This window comes from Moschus berezovskii, chromosome 13, assembly GCF_049115385.1.
Source record: "Moschus berezovskii isolate FMDL1 chromosome 13, NW_MosBer_1.0, whole genome shotgun sequence".
Lineage (NCBI taxonomy): Eukaryota > Metazoa > Chordata > Mammalia > Artiodactyla > Moschidae > Moschus > Moschus berezovskii.
Genome location: NC_142472.1, coordinates 55637182 through 55649818, shown reverse-complemented (window position 1 = coordinate 55649818; position 12637 = coordinate 55637182). Strand labels below are relative to the sequence as shown.

The 12637-nt window shown below is 46.9% G+C and overlaps 1 protein-coding gene across 2 annotated transcripts in view; it reads right to left on the bottom strand.

Moving 5' to 3' along the window:
- Positions 1-12637, bottom strand: part of MTUS2 (microtubule associated scaffold protein 2) — a 257866-nt gene that overhangs the window by 47084 nt on the left and 198145 nt on the right. For both annotated transcript variants that reach the window (XM_055426319.2, XM_088842704.1), the window contains one exon: positions 4367-4433. In XM_055426319.2, coding sequence (XP_055282294.2) covers positions 4367-4433 — 67 coding nt within the window. The remainder of the gene's footprint in view (positions 1-4366; positions 4434-12637) is intronic.

The following is a 12637-nucleotide window of genomic DNA, read 5'->3' as shown; positions in this document are numbered from 1 at the left end:
TTTTATATAAGGGAGAAATAAACATCTACCTCGAGTAAGCTTCCATTCTTTAGGGAGTTCGTTATTTATTCTTGAACCCAATCCTAACAGCTATAGCTTACTGATGAATTAACATAATTATACTCTAACCTATGTCTGGACAGATTCATACTAGCACCTTTCATCCTTTTGTGTGGAAGTCACCTGATGAGAAAAGCCGACTCATTGGAAAAGACCCTGATGCTGGGAAAGATTGAGGGCAGGAGGAAAAGGGGGCAACAGAGCATGAGATGGTTGGATGGCGTCATCAACGATGGACATGAGTTTGAGCAAGCTCCGGGAGTTGGTGAAGGACAGGGAGGCCTGACGTGCTGTAGTCCAAGGGGTGGCAAAGAATCAGACACAACTTAGCGACTGAACAACATCATAGAACTGGAAGAAAAAGCTATTTTATTTTGTTCACCTGATTTTTTAATTAAATTAAAAATTATCATCAAATGTGATGGTGGTGCTGGAGATGCTGTGGTAAAATCACATACAATGAGTAGAAGAATTCTAGACTTGGGTTTGAGACTCAACTCTGTACACACTAGCTGTATGCTCTTTTGGAAGTCATTTAATCTTTCTGAGCTTCAATTTCCTATAAGAGACACCAGCACCTACTTCACAGAGCAATCTGAATGAGTGAATAAATAAAACATATCACATGACAGAGCCTGGTAAGTACTAAGCACCTGGTAAATACAAGGGATTATGATCATAAATTGGAAAATACATTTTCTGCATAAACCCTAGGAGGTAAAATCATCTCATAAATACACTTATAGTGGGGTGTGTATATGTAAGCTGCTAGTTATAAACAAGAGCAAATTGAAAATTTCATCCTATTTAGTAACTTGCTGATGCTGCTGCTAAGTCACTTCAGTCGTGTCCAACTCTGTATGACCCCATAGATGGAAGCCCACCAGGCTCCACCGTCCCTGGGATTCTCCAGGCAAGAACACTGGAGTGGGTTGCCATTTCCTTCTCCAATGCATGAAAGTGAAAAGTGAAAGTGAAGTCGCTCAGTCATGTCCAACTCTTTGTGACCCCATGGACTGTAGCCTACCAGGTTCCTCCATCCATGGGATTTTCCAGGCAAGAGTACTGGAGTGGGGTGCCATTGGCTTCTCCATTTAGTAACTTAAGAACATAATAAACAATTCAATGCTTACTATCACAAACTTAGATTACTATCATACCTTTGTAGCAAAGCTCTTGGAATTCTTTAACATGTCTTCATTTCATGTTACAGAAAAACATTCAGGTATTGTTTGCTCTGTTTCAATATGCCAACTTGAATCCAAATGTAGACTTAACCATTTAGCTTCCTGTACAACACTTGAGAAACTTTGCCAGAATGACTGCTTTATTAATCACTGCTTTCGGCTTTAAAACTACATTTCACATTAATGTTTCTAAAGTTTTCAGGTCAGATGAAAAACACAAGTGTGAGCTAAGTCACTTCAGTCTGACTCTTGGTGACCCCATGGACTGTAGCCCGCCAGGCTCTTCCGTCCATGGGATTTCCCAAGCAAGAATACTGGAGTGGGTTGCCATTTCCCTCTCCAGGGGTACCTCCCAATTCAGGGATCAAACCTGAGTCTCCTGCATTGGCAGGTGGATTCTTTACCACTGAGCCACCTGGATAGCCCGCCTGCCACATGCTAAGCACCTAATAAATAACTGTTTAATGAATGGATGAACAGAGGTTAAGGAGAACTAAGCTCTTCTTCTTTGTCCTTCTTACAGACATCCCAGCTTTAGATAAAATCTTTGACCAAGTCTGGATTAACTGATCTCTCAAATGCAGTGACTAGACAGACTATAGTCATTAAGGTCTGGACCTCCATCACAATGTGATGACTGTGCTTGCTACATAAAGGTGCTCAGAAAACTATTAAATGCAGGAGGGATTCTCTGTGTCTGGGCAGTACCTTGGCCAGGTGCCTTGGCTAGATGAAGTAGAATAACATACTGGTCTTTGTCCCCTGGAGTTCCTAAAACCCTTCTGAAATCCTGGGTGACAGGAGTGTCCTTGGATTTATAATGAGTCCTTCCGTGACTGAATTTATGCTAAGGAGGTGACTCCCTGAGGCACTTAGAGAGCCTTAGGATTGGCAGGTCACAGGACAGACCAGGCCATCAGAGGGCTGGAGCTTCCGGGCCCTCTCACCAGCCTCCAGGGAGAGGGGACACTGGAGGATGGGTTACAAACACTCTTGAACAATGGCATTCAGAGAGCTTCCAGGCCGGTGAACACAGCCAGGTGCCCTCTTCCCTTCAAAGGAACATCGCACGGGTTAAGACACCAGAATTCATGACTTTACAGTTAACGGCTGGTCCCCCCACCCCGTTGTCTTCCCCCTCACAAATGCCGCCTCCACAGTGGCTCAGGGACTCACAGCTAAAGCGCCCTCTGGAGCCGAATGAATGGCCTTCCTTTCCCCACACCCTGTGGCTTTTTCACTTGGCAGGTGAATTCTGGTGCTCCTCTTAGCCCTAATGCAGAAATCAAAGACGACTTCCATACAAAGCCCCAACGTGATCCCTGAGGGGTTCCTGCTGCACTCAGAAGCTTCGGGAAAGCACAGAGGGGAAGGGCACTGGGTTTGGTACATTTCATCCGCTGGGTCAGGATGGACACGTGAATCCGACGTCTGCCCAGGGGGAGCAGACGTCTCTCCCGGGCGGCACTCACCCCACAGTGGGAGGGTTCGTCATCCGTCTTCAGACTCAAGGCGCCACACACCTCAGAGTTATGAGTCACCTTGCAGACTGCCCCGTCATCACTCTTTTCTTTAATCAAATTTCCTTTTGATGAAGGGGAACCCACGGACACGGACATGAGCCAGCTCACTCTGCCAGGACCTCGGTCATTTTCTCCACAGCCCAGGAACCACCTGAGAGCCCAACCATTGCGTGAGAGAGACACGCGTGTGTAGACTGTGGCTTCACCTGAGTCCCTCACCAACACTGCCACTTCCGGTCCTGTGCATCCATCCCTCCAGTGGGGATGCCGGGTGTGGGTGCCACACAAGTGAGGCTGGGGAGGGGCCATGGCGTGAGGTCTTCCCCACAGGACTGCTCCCCTAGGAGGGAAGAAGAGGCCACGGCCGCCCTGTCTCAATGGCAGAGGAAGTGGAAAACTCATGAAGAAACAAAACACAAATTTTAAGGTAAAAATAATGGCTCAGATGGTAAAGAATCTGCCTGCAATGCAGGAGACCCGGGATTGATCCCTGGGTGGGGAAGAGCCCCTGGAGAAGGAACTGGCAACCCACTCCAGGATTCTTGCCTGGAGAATCCCATGGACAGAGGAGCCTGGCAGGCTACAGTCCATGGGGTTGCGAAGAGTTGGGCACAACTGAAGCAGCTAACACTTTCACTTCTAAAGAGAAAGGGTGGGGGAAACTGTGAAAATCACGACCCCATCCACCGTGGGCCCAGGGGGCCCATGTTCCCCAGGGAAGTCTGGCCTCCACACTCAATGCCTCATGGGTGACCCCAAAACAGGTGCCCCCTACCTAGGATGGATGGGCTTGTTTAAGGGCCTTGCTGGCGGAGGAGGCCACACCTGCACAGGACCACACTGGATGGAGGAGAATCACTCCTCATAAAGAGAAGAGCAGGCCGAGGGGACTAGGTCATGTTCATGTCACCTCTGTGGGAATAAAGGATCCTAAGAGTGGAATGGGATAAAGTAATCGGAACATGGCAGATCTTTGGTCTGACCTACGGCCAAGAGTGAAAGTCTACGACGGACAATATCCCAGGGTCTAGGGGTCATCCCGTCACTGGCAAGGTCTCCTATGGTTCAGCCAGAATGACACCATCCTATCGGCCAAAGAGGAGTTGTTTCGAGATGAACCCTAGCACTGTGACAGCCATCCAGATTCACATTCTAGATCACGGAGTGTTTCATGGCAGGGTGAACAACGGCAGGAAGCATCTTACTGGGAGTGCTCCAGCTACCCACCAGAGCTGAGCTGCTTCTAGGAGCTATGCCTTCCCCGGGGCAGAGGGAGGGGTCACACGGGGGATGCGTGTCACCCCACACAAGGCAGATGCAGAGATGCGCTGCCATCTGTGAGAAGCAGAGTCAAGCCTGATTAGTTCCACTGTGAACTGTTAGCAAGCTGCCTTTATGACAACAGAGATGCTGCAGAGAAATCAATGCCCCGCCCCCAAGACTACAAGAACCCACCACTGCTCTGGGGAAGATGCTCCCATCTGTCCAGGCAGGTCTGCTCTGGTTATTAGTCGGGACACAACTGCTTTTTTTACACACTCACATACCAGGAAAAAGACACCCTCTTCCCACTCCTCATGCCAAGGCCCCACTTACCAACTTCATCCCTGATGTTCGCAAGCTCGATTGATAGCTCTTTCTCCTTCACAAGGGCACTTTCATTCTGAAAAAACAGAACGGACACTGAGATTCCCCTTGTTTGAGGCTGGGTATGGACTTTTACATGTTTAATTAATGAATCACATTAAGCAAATATTTATAAGTCAAGTCCTTAAGGAGATAATTTTCTCATTAGATAAGCACATACAAAACTTACAAAGCCAAGTCTGACTCATTCATTTGTACCACATTCAAATCACAAAGCTTGTCATATAATATTAATAATACCCTGTGGTTGTGCTTTTCTCTATATTCTACTCTGTGGATATCAACCTACAGTAATTCTCTGTATGTCTACACATTAATCTACTCTTATATATTATTTTACATTTTTAATTACTGTCACTATTAACGGGATTTTTGACCATGAAAATGCCAACGCCAAACCTCTCTGACAGGCAGATGTTTATTTTACCAAGTCTCCTTAAACTTACCCTTTCGTCCATAGCTACCTAGTAAACAATGAACAGAAAACCTAATACAAAACATTTCTCTTTGTCGTAAGATCAACACCAAAATTAGAGGTCTCCAAGTATTTTGTTCCACTCTGTGCATTGGTAGAAGAAGAGGAAAACTCCCACTTGAAGTATTATTTACTGCAAAGAACCCCATTTGTCACTAAATGACTGCTGAGTTGTTTTCATATCAAATTCCTAATAGGACATAAAACAGAGAAGCAGTTAAAGATATGAGTCAGCATCGAGATTTAAATTTGTTATGATTTTATTATTAATAATAACTAGGAAAGATGTGTTCTGTAAATTCTCTTCCAGTGAGAGATGCCAAAAATACAGGCCTTCAAGGAAAGCTTCTTTCACTCTGTAGAATGCACACCCAATGCAAACATTTCCCAGGAGGGAATTTTGGCTAAAATGGGTACCAAATATCTAGCACAGATACCATCAAGGCCGCGTGAACACTCTTTCTTTCATAACCTCCTCTGACTTTGATGTCAGCACCTCCAGACAATCTGGGCTGAACGAGCATAGACGGTCGTCACGATTGTGTCCCTGTGTCTCCTGCATTTAGACCCTGGTGACATGTGAGCTACTCTGGGCCCATGGCAGGGTCTCAGGTCATACAAGGGGCATGTGCTAAGCAATACCAGAACTTCATGCCAAAATAAAACTCTATTTACATCATAAGCTGAGAGCTATTTTAGTCACAAGCATTAACAGTGATTAAGTCACGGTTCTCTCGAGACTAACACAGCAACGATATACCCTTTGGGGGATAGTGGACCCCATCTCACTCATGAAGCTCCCGCCTCCCACCCGAGGAGCATCTTTGACCTCCCAGAATTGGAAGGCAGGAGACCACCTCTGAAAGTGCATACCCTCCCAGTGCCACGCCCACTGCACAGGGTTATCCTGATGGTTAAATAAATTAACATAGGTGAAGCAGTTAGAACAATGCCTGGCACTTACACACTCTATACAAAACGTTACTTGTTATTACAACTCTGCCATTTCCTTTGATTTTATTTGCAACTGGATGACATCCTACAGATAAGAGGTGCTTTTCCATATTGAATATCTGAATGTGTTTAGAATTTGCATTTATCTCTTCTCTCTTTTTTTTTAAAGCACCTTCCTGGCTCTGTTGTGATTCTACTCTAAGTTCAAAGACTAGAGAATACAACACAGGGAAAACGTCTAATCAGACTGATCACAGGGACAGGTCCTTGTTCGAACATCAGTGAAATACAGCCAGCTGACTTGTTACTACAAATTAAGAGAGCCTGATATTCCAGAGAGGATAAACTTCAGTATTTACCCTGAAACCATCTCAAACTACTGAAAAAACTAACTTGTTTCTGCTCCTCCAGTATCTCCAAAATCACTTCAGTCGTGTCCAACTCTGTGACCCCATGGACTATAGCCTGCCAGGCTCCTCTGTCCATGGGATTTTCTAGGCAAGAATACAGGAGTGGGTTGCCATTTCCTTCTCCAGGAGAACTTCCCAACTGAGGGATCGAACTCGAATCTTCTATGTCTTCTGCATCAGCAGGCAGGTTCTCTATCACTAGCATCACCTGGGAAAGAGACATTTTGAATTATATCCCTGGTGGCTCAGCGGGTAAAGAATCCGCCTGCAATGCGGGAGATCTGGCTTCTATCCCTGGCTTGGGAAGATCCCCTGGAGAAGGGAACAGCTACCCACTCCAGTATTCTGGCCAGGAGAAGAATTCCATAGACTGTATAATCCATGGGGTTGCAAAGAGTTGGACACGACTGAGCGACTTTCACTTCACATCCTCAATTTGAAGCACAGTCAGAGAACTAAAATACTAACCTTATCAGAACAGAAATAGCATCACTCACAATTCACTCTTGAGCTGCTGAGAGTTGCAAAGATTTAGTCAAGGTTGCAAACGGAACAGGAGAAGGCAATGGCAAGCCACTCCAGTACTCTTGCCTAGAAAATCCCATGGATGGAGGAGCCTGGTTGGCTGTAGTCCATGGGGTCGCTAAGGGTCGGACACGACTGAGCGACTTCACTTTCACTTTTTACTTTCACACATTGGAGAAGGAAATGGCAACCCACTCCAGTGTTCTTGCCTGGAGAATCCCAGGGACGGGGGAGCCTGGTGGGCTTCTGTCTATGGGGTTGCACAGAGTCGGACACGACTGAAGTGACTTAGCAGCAGCAGCAAATGGAACAACCAGAACCTAACAAAAAGTCCATAAGCCAACTCTGACTGCTAACCCAAAGCCAAGGTTTCCCTTAGCTCCTGCAGCAGCCCTGGGATGAAGCCCTGGGTGGATGGTACCCGTATGTGGGTATCCTGCATCACCAGCCATCACACCCCTGCATTTCCAGCCACGGAAGCCTTGGGGACATGGGAAAGGAGGGGCTTGAAGGTCCAGGCAGGACAGGCATCAGGTAGAGACGGTGCTGATGATGTGGGTGAAGATCCTCAGACTTGAGTCACTTGGATGAAAATGACACTGACATATGTGGTCAGGCCTGCCCCACGTATCTTTGCTTGAGGAGAAATGCAAATGAGGGAGCGAAAGAGAAGAAGGAAGAGAAGAAAGGGAGGAGGCGGGAAGGGAAAAGAGATGCAGGGCAAACAGGAGGGAAGTCAGAGAGAAGAGAGACCTGCACCCTCTCCATTCTGGGAAGCAAAGATGATGATGATCAGTGAAGATCCATCCTGCCCTCATCCCCAGCCTTCTGCAAAGACAGATGACCAAGCCAATGGTCTCAAAGTCACCAAACAGCTCATCAAGAAGTGTCAGCTGCTAAAGAGAAGCAACAAATCTGACGGCTAAAAAGTCAAGGGAAATAACTAAACTCGGGTAAGGTGCGCTGATTGTGTGTCTGCTCATTTGTGTAGGACTCTCTGCAACCCATGGACTGTAGCCAGGCTCCTCTGTCCATGGAATCTCCTAGGCAAGAATACTCAAGTGGGTTGCCATTTCCTTCTCCAGAGGGATGGTCAACCAGCTCTGTGGTTTATTTTCCATTCTGGAGGATAAAATTGAGGCTCATGGTTAGGAAATCAGCCGAGTAACATGCACAACTAGCCAGGAAGTGGTGAAGCAGGAGGTTTAAGCTAAGGTCTACACTCTTCATCAAACACTAACACAATAACCCACATAAAGACCCAATGTTGACACCCAAACCACACCGATCCTCAGCTTGGATCCAAGCGCAAGTCACCACCACGCTTTCCACATCTAACTGCAGGACAGGCACTGCCGGCCTGATGACTCTGCTTCACTGAAAACATTCCCTGGCTACACTCACATCCCACCCAACCCTGCCCTCCTTGGCAGCGTATTTGTCCTTGGTGTGGATTTTCGGGTTGCACTTCAGTTTCCATTCCAGCCTACACGTGGCTGTAACACCTGATAGGGTAGCTGTTTAGCTTTTCCTGGTCAGCTTTCTCTGACCCTTTCCGACCGCCTCCCCATGCGTCCCTGCTGAAGACGCTGGCGTAGCTCTGCTCCGGGGGGCCTGCCGGAGCAGTCTAGCTACATCCCTTCTTCCTTAAGGGCCTGTTTTTGAAATGACATCAACTCTTTTAATTTATGAATTCTCTGCATCAATTAAGTTCCTCTTGGTTTTCTTCGAGCCAAACCAGAATGACGTGATGGAATGAGTCAACAGCTTGGACTTCAGGGACACTGTTCCTCAGGCAGGACGAGAACCTAGAGGGAATTTCCACTCTCCACTCCCTGCCTCGTAGAGTCACTCTTCCACCCTTCGTGGCTCAGCAGAGTCCAGCAGGGCCTGAAGTTCTGCTGAGTTATCAGGAGTGAGGCCACCCCGAAGGTTTCCTTGGAAAGGCTCTCACACACCATCCTCCTTCCCCCATCTTCCACCCTAAGCCAGATCCGGGGTGATGACACAGCAGACGGCTGAAATACGAGCAAGGTCTCCTTGATGAGCCAGCATGAGATTATTGCTTCCCTACAAGGGGACTGAGTGGAAAATTCCTCACTGGTGCCAAGCACATGAGCCCCTGCTTTCACTCCAACAGGCTAAAAATAGAGCTCAGAATTAGGCATCCAAGCTATCCTAATGATACAGTCCAGAAATTGCCAAGTCCAAGAAGGTTGTTCCTCTAAAATGACCGTTTACTCCAGGATGGGCTTAACTGGAAAGGGGATGCTTGCAGAACGTTCGTCTTGGCCCCACGGCAGGAGTGTGTCTTTTTAGCTGCCTCTGTGATTCGGCATGTCTCCTTGGCACTCCAAGTCCTCTCGTGTCCCCAGCATGGCCCGCTGCACCTGCAGACGGAATCCCAGAGGCTCCCTCCTATGAACATCTCAGGCTCCCCACCACCTCTCGCCCTACCAGTCTGCTACAGGGAAGCCCAGTTCCTCCTTTGCCAAGGCACTGCAAACTCTTGGGGAACACTGCCCTCGATCTGTCCTGGTTACAGAAGCCTGGCAAAGTATACAACCTGCTCAACACTCTGTGAACTCCAAGCAACTGAATGTGCGGCCAAGCCCCAAGCAAGCCTGCCACACTCTTTTATCCTAACATGCCTGGTCAACCAGGGCTGTCTGTTCAGGCGGCTAGTGCCGCCCGTGTGAAACTGGGGATGACAGGAAGTGAAAAAGCCCGTTCTTGTTAGTTAGCATCACCCATGTGACCCTCCCCTGGGCATCAGCCACCTAGGCCCCTCCCCCCATTAGGAACCAACAGAACAGCCTGGTTTTTATTAAAATTGAATATATGTGTTTTGAATGATCATTGACATATATAAGGTTGAGTGAATCTGAGGAGTTTTCACCCCAACTGATCCAGAAACAGGAAATGTATCCAACATGACAAATATTTACTGACTGCCTATTATGTAGCATACTTTCCTGATGGCTCAGGGGTAAAGAACCCTCCTGTCAATGCAGGAGATGTAGGAGACTTAGGTTCGATTCCTGGGTCGGGAAGATCCCCTGGAGGAGGAAACGGCAACCCACTCCAGTATTCTTGCCTGGAGGATTCCATGGACAGAGGAGCCTGGCGGGCTACAGTCCACAGGGTCGCAAAGAGTTGGACACGACTCAGCACATACATACACTATTGGCAGGCAGACAAGCCAGGCAGGATATTTCTGCCTTCAAAAAGCTGAGGAGTCTCCCAAAGAGTCAGTAAACAAACAAGTAATTACAAAACAGTATGATTAAACTCAACTAGGCAGGGCCACGGAGAAGGCAATGGCAAGCCACTCCAGTACTCTTGCCTAGAAAATCCCATGGATAGAGGAACCTGGTAGGCTGCAGTCCGTAGGGTCACTAAGGGTCGGACATGACTGAGTGACTTCACTTTCACTTTTCACTTTCACACATTGGAGAAGGAAACGGCAACCCACTCCAATGTTCTTGCCTGGAGAATCCCAGGTATGGGGGAGCCTGGTGGGCTTCCGTCTATGGGGTCACACAGAGTCGGACACGACTGAAGTGACTTAGCAGCAGCAGCAGCCAGGGCCAGCCTGGGGACTTCCTGAGACCTGAGGATGGGTAAGCAGGGGGCTAGGAAGGGAGCGCCCCAGGCAAAGGTCAGGAGGGCCAGTGACACCAAACAGCACTTGGGCTATTTCTGGGAACCCCTGTCACCCCATCAGATGGGCCCTTCTTGCCAAGTCTGCCTCTGGTCAGCAACTCTCCTGGAAAGAATGTTTGATCAGCTATAAGCCTGCTAATGAAAACTTCATAAAATTCACTGTAGTTTTGAGTGTTTTTGTCAGCTTCCTCCTCCTCACCTAATATTTTTTTTAAAGGACATATGTATGTAACATTTAAAATATATATGTTGTTGTTCAGTCGCTCAACTGTGTCTGAGTCTTTGGGATCCCATGGACTGCAGCAAGCAGTCCATGGACAGGCTTCCCTGTCCTTCACTCTCTCCTGGACTTTGATCAAACTCAGGGCCATTGAGTCGGTGATGTCATCATACACATGTATATATGTATGTGTATATATATGTATACATACATATTTAAGTTGAAAGATGCCCAACTAAACTTCCTTATCTTTTTAGCCTGCCCTGAAATCGGTATAGATCAGGAAAATTCGATCACCTGAGCTGGGCCCCTCTTTCCCAGGCTAAACAAAAGAGACTTAACAAGGAGTTAAATTTAAAAATCTATAGAATTCTGGTATTTGAGGAAACATCCAGATCTTTTCCATTGTGAATTTTTGAAACCCAAAGTGATATACCTACACATGTAATTACAAAGAGCTTAAAGGAATTTTTTTTCATTCTTCCACAAAACAATATTGCTTCTCACCCATGAGGGTCTAATTCTACATGGTAAAATTTTGTCTTAATAGGGAAACCTTTTCTATTTCAAAACAAACCAGCCACCAGGTGACGTCAACAGAACATGCAAGTCTTCAGTGTTGCTTTCATACTGCCTTTTGTGAATACAGCATTCATTTTCAATATTAATATTGTGAAGATGGGCCAGATCCGTAATATAGCACTGTGGAAAATTCCTTTGGGAAGTGGACTGACCTTTTATTCATTTCAGTTATTATGGCTTTAAGGGAGCACGGATGCCATGCTTCGACTTAATCAATAAGTACTATTTCTTTCACATATAATTAGCACAGGCCACTGTATTTTATGTCTGCTTTTCTACTTGGAAATGAAATTTAATACAGACAGCCGAAGGGAAAGCATCATTCATGTTTAATATTCTTAAATACATGTCAGTGTCTACTCGTGTGGAAAATGAGCAAGGCCATATCTGGTTTCAAAAGAAATCAGATGAAATTTCAAGATGCATCATTCCAGCCTTTGCCCTGGTGCATATTGGGGTGTTGGGCTTCCCAGGTGGCTCAGTGCAGGAGACACAGGAGATGCTAATTTAATCCCTGGGTCAGGAAGATCCCCTGGAGGAGGAAATGGCACTGCACTCTAGTATTCTTGCCTGGGAAATTCCATGGACAGAGAAGCCTGGCGGGCTACAGTCCATGGGGTCAAAAAGAGTCGGACATGACTGAGCACGCATGCGTTGGTAGCTGGGAAACATCTAGCTTACCTAAGAGGCTGCAGTTAACAGGGGGGTGTCAGCCATTGTGGATTACCAAGGAGCAGTTAGGAAGGACAGAGGCTCACAGGGCCCAAGGAGAACTGTGAACTCGGAGGAGCAAGGCTGGAAACTTCTGGATTCCAGAGCCAGCAGAGGGAAGGAAAATTAGCCAGAACCATAATTTTTTTCATCCATTTATGACTCACGGAAGAAGTCTCTTGACCTTTCTGGATTCAATCTTCTTTTAATGACCTTGCCAAATGTATTACTGTCCCATCACCTGAGCGTAGCTGAGAGAAGCAGTGAGGTGCCTTCCCCTAATTCACACCCCTCCCAAGAATTTAGAGAAAAGGTAAGTTAGACTAGCCTCTGAGACAACAATCAACACAGAAAACATCAGGGTAGAGATAGGCAAAGTAAGTCCTAAAGGGACAGGACTGTATCTGAAGCAGCAAGAGAGGGGTGGGGAGGGTGGGGGTATATGCAGTAGAAGAAGCAAAGCTATGACAGCCTGGAAGAGGTGGTCACCAGGGCCAGTGACAGTCAGACACCACACAGCCTCCCGGGTAATCCCAGGCTGGGGGTATTAGGACCTGAGGGCACTGGATGCCTAAGTAACGTAACTTGTTGGCTCAGACTCCATCCTCATCAACTACCTCTTATGAAGCTAGACTTTGACTCTAAAAAGAAATCACCTGTTTAATCAGGCTTGTAAT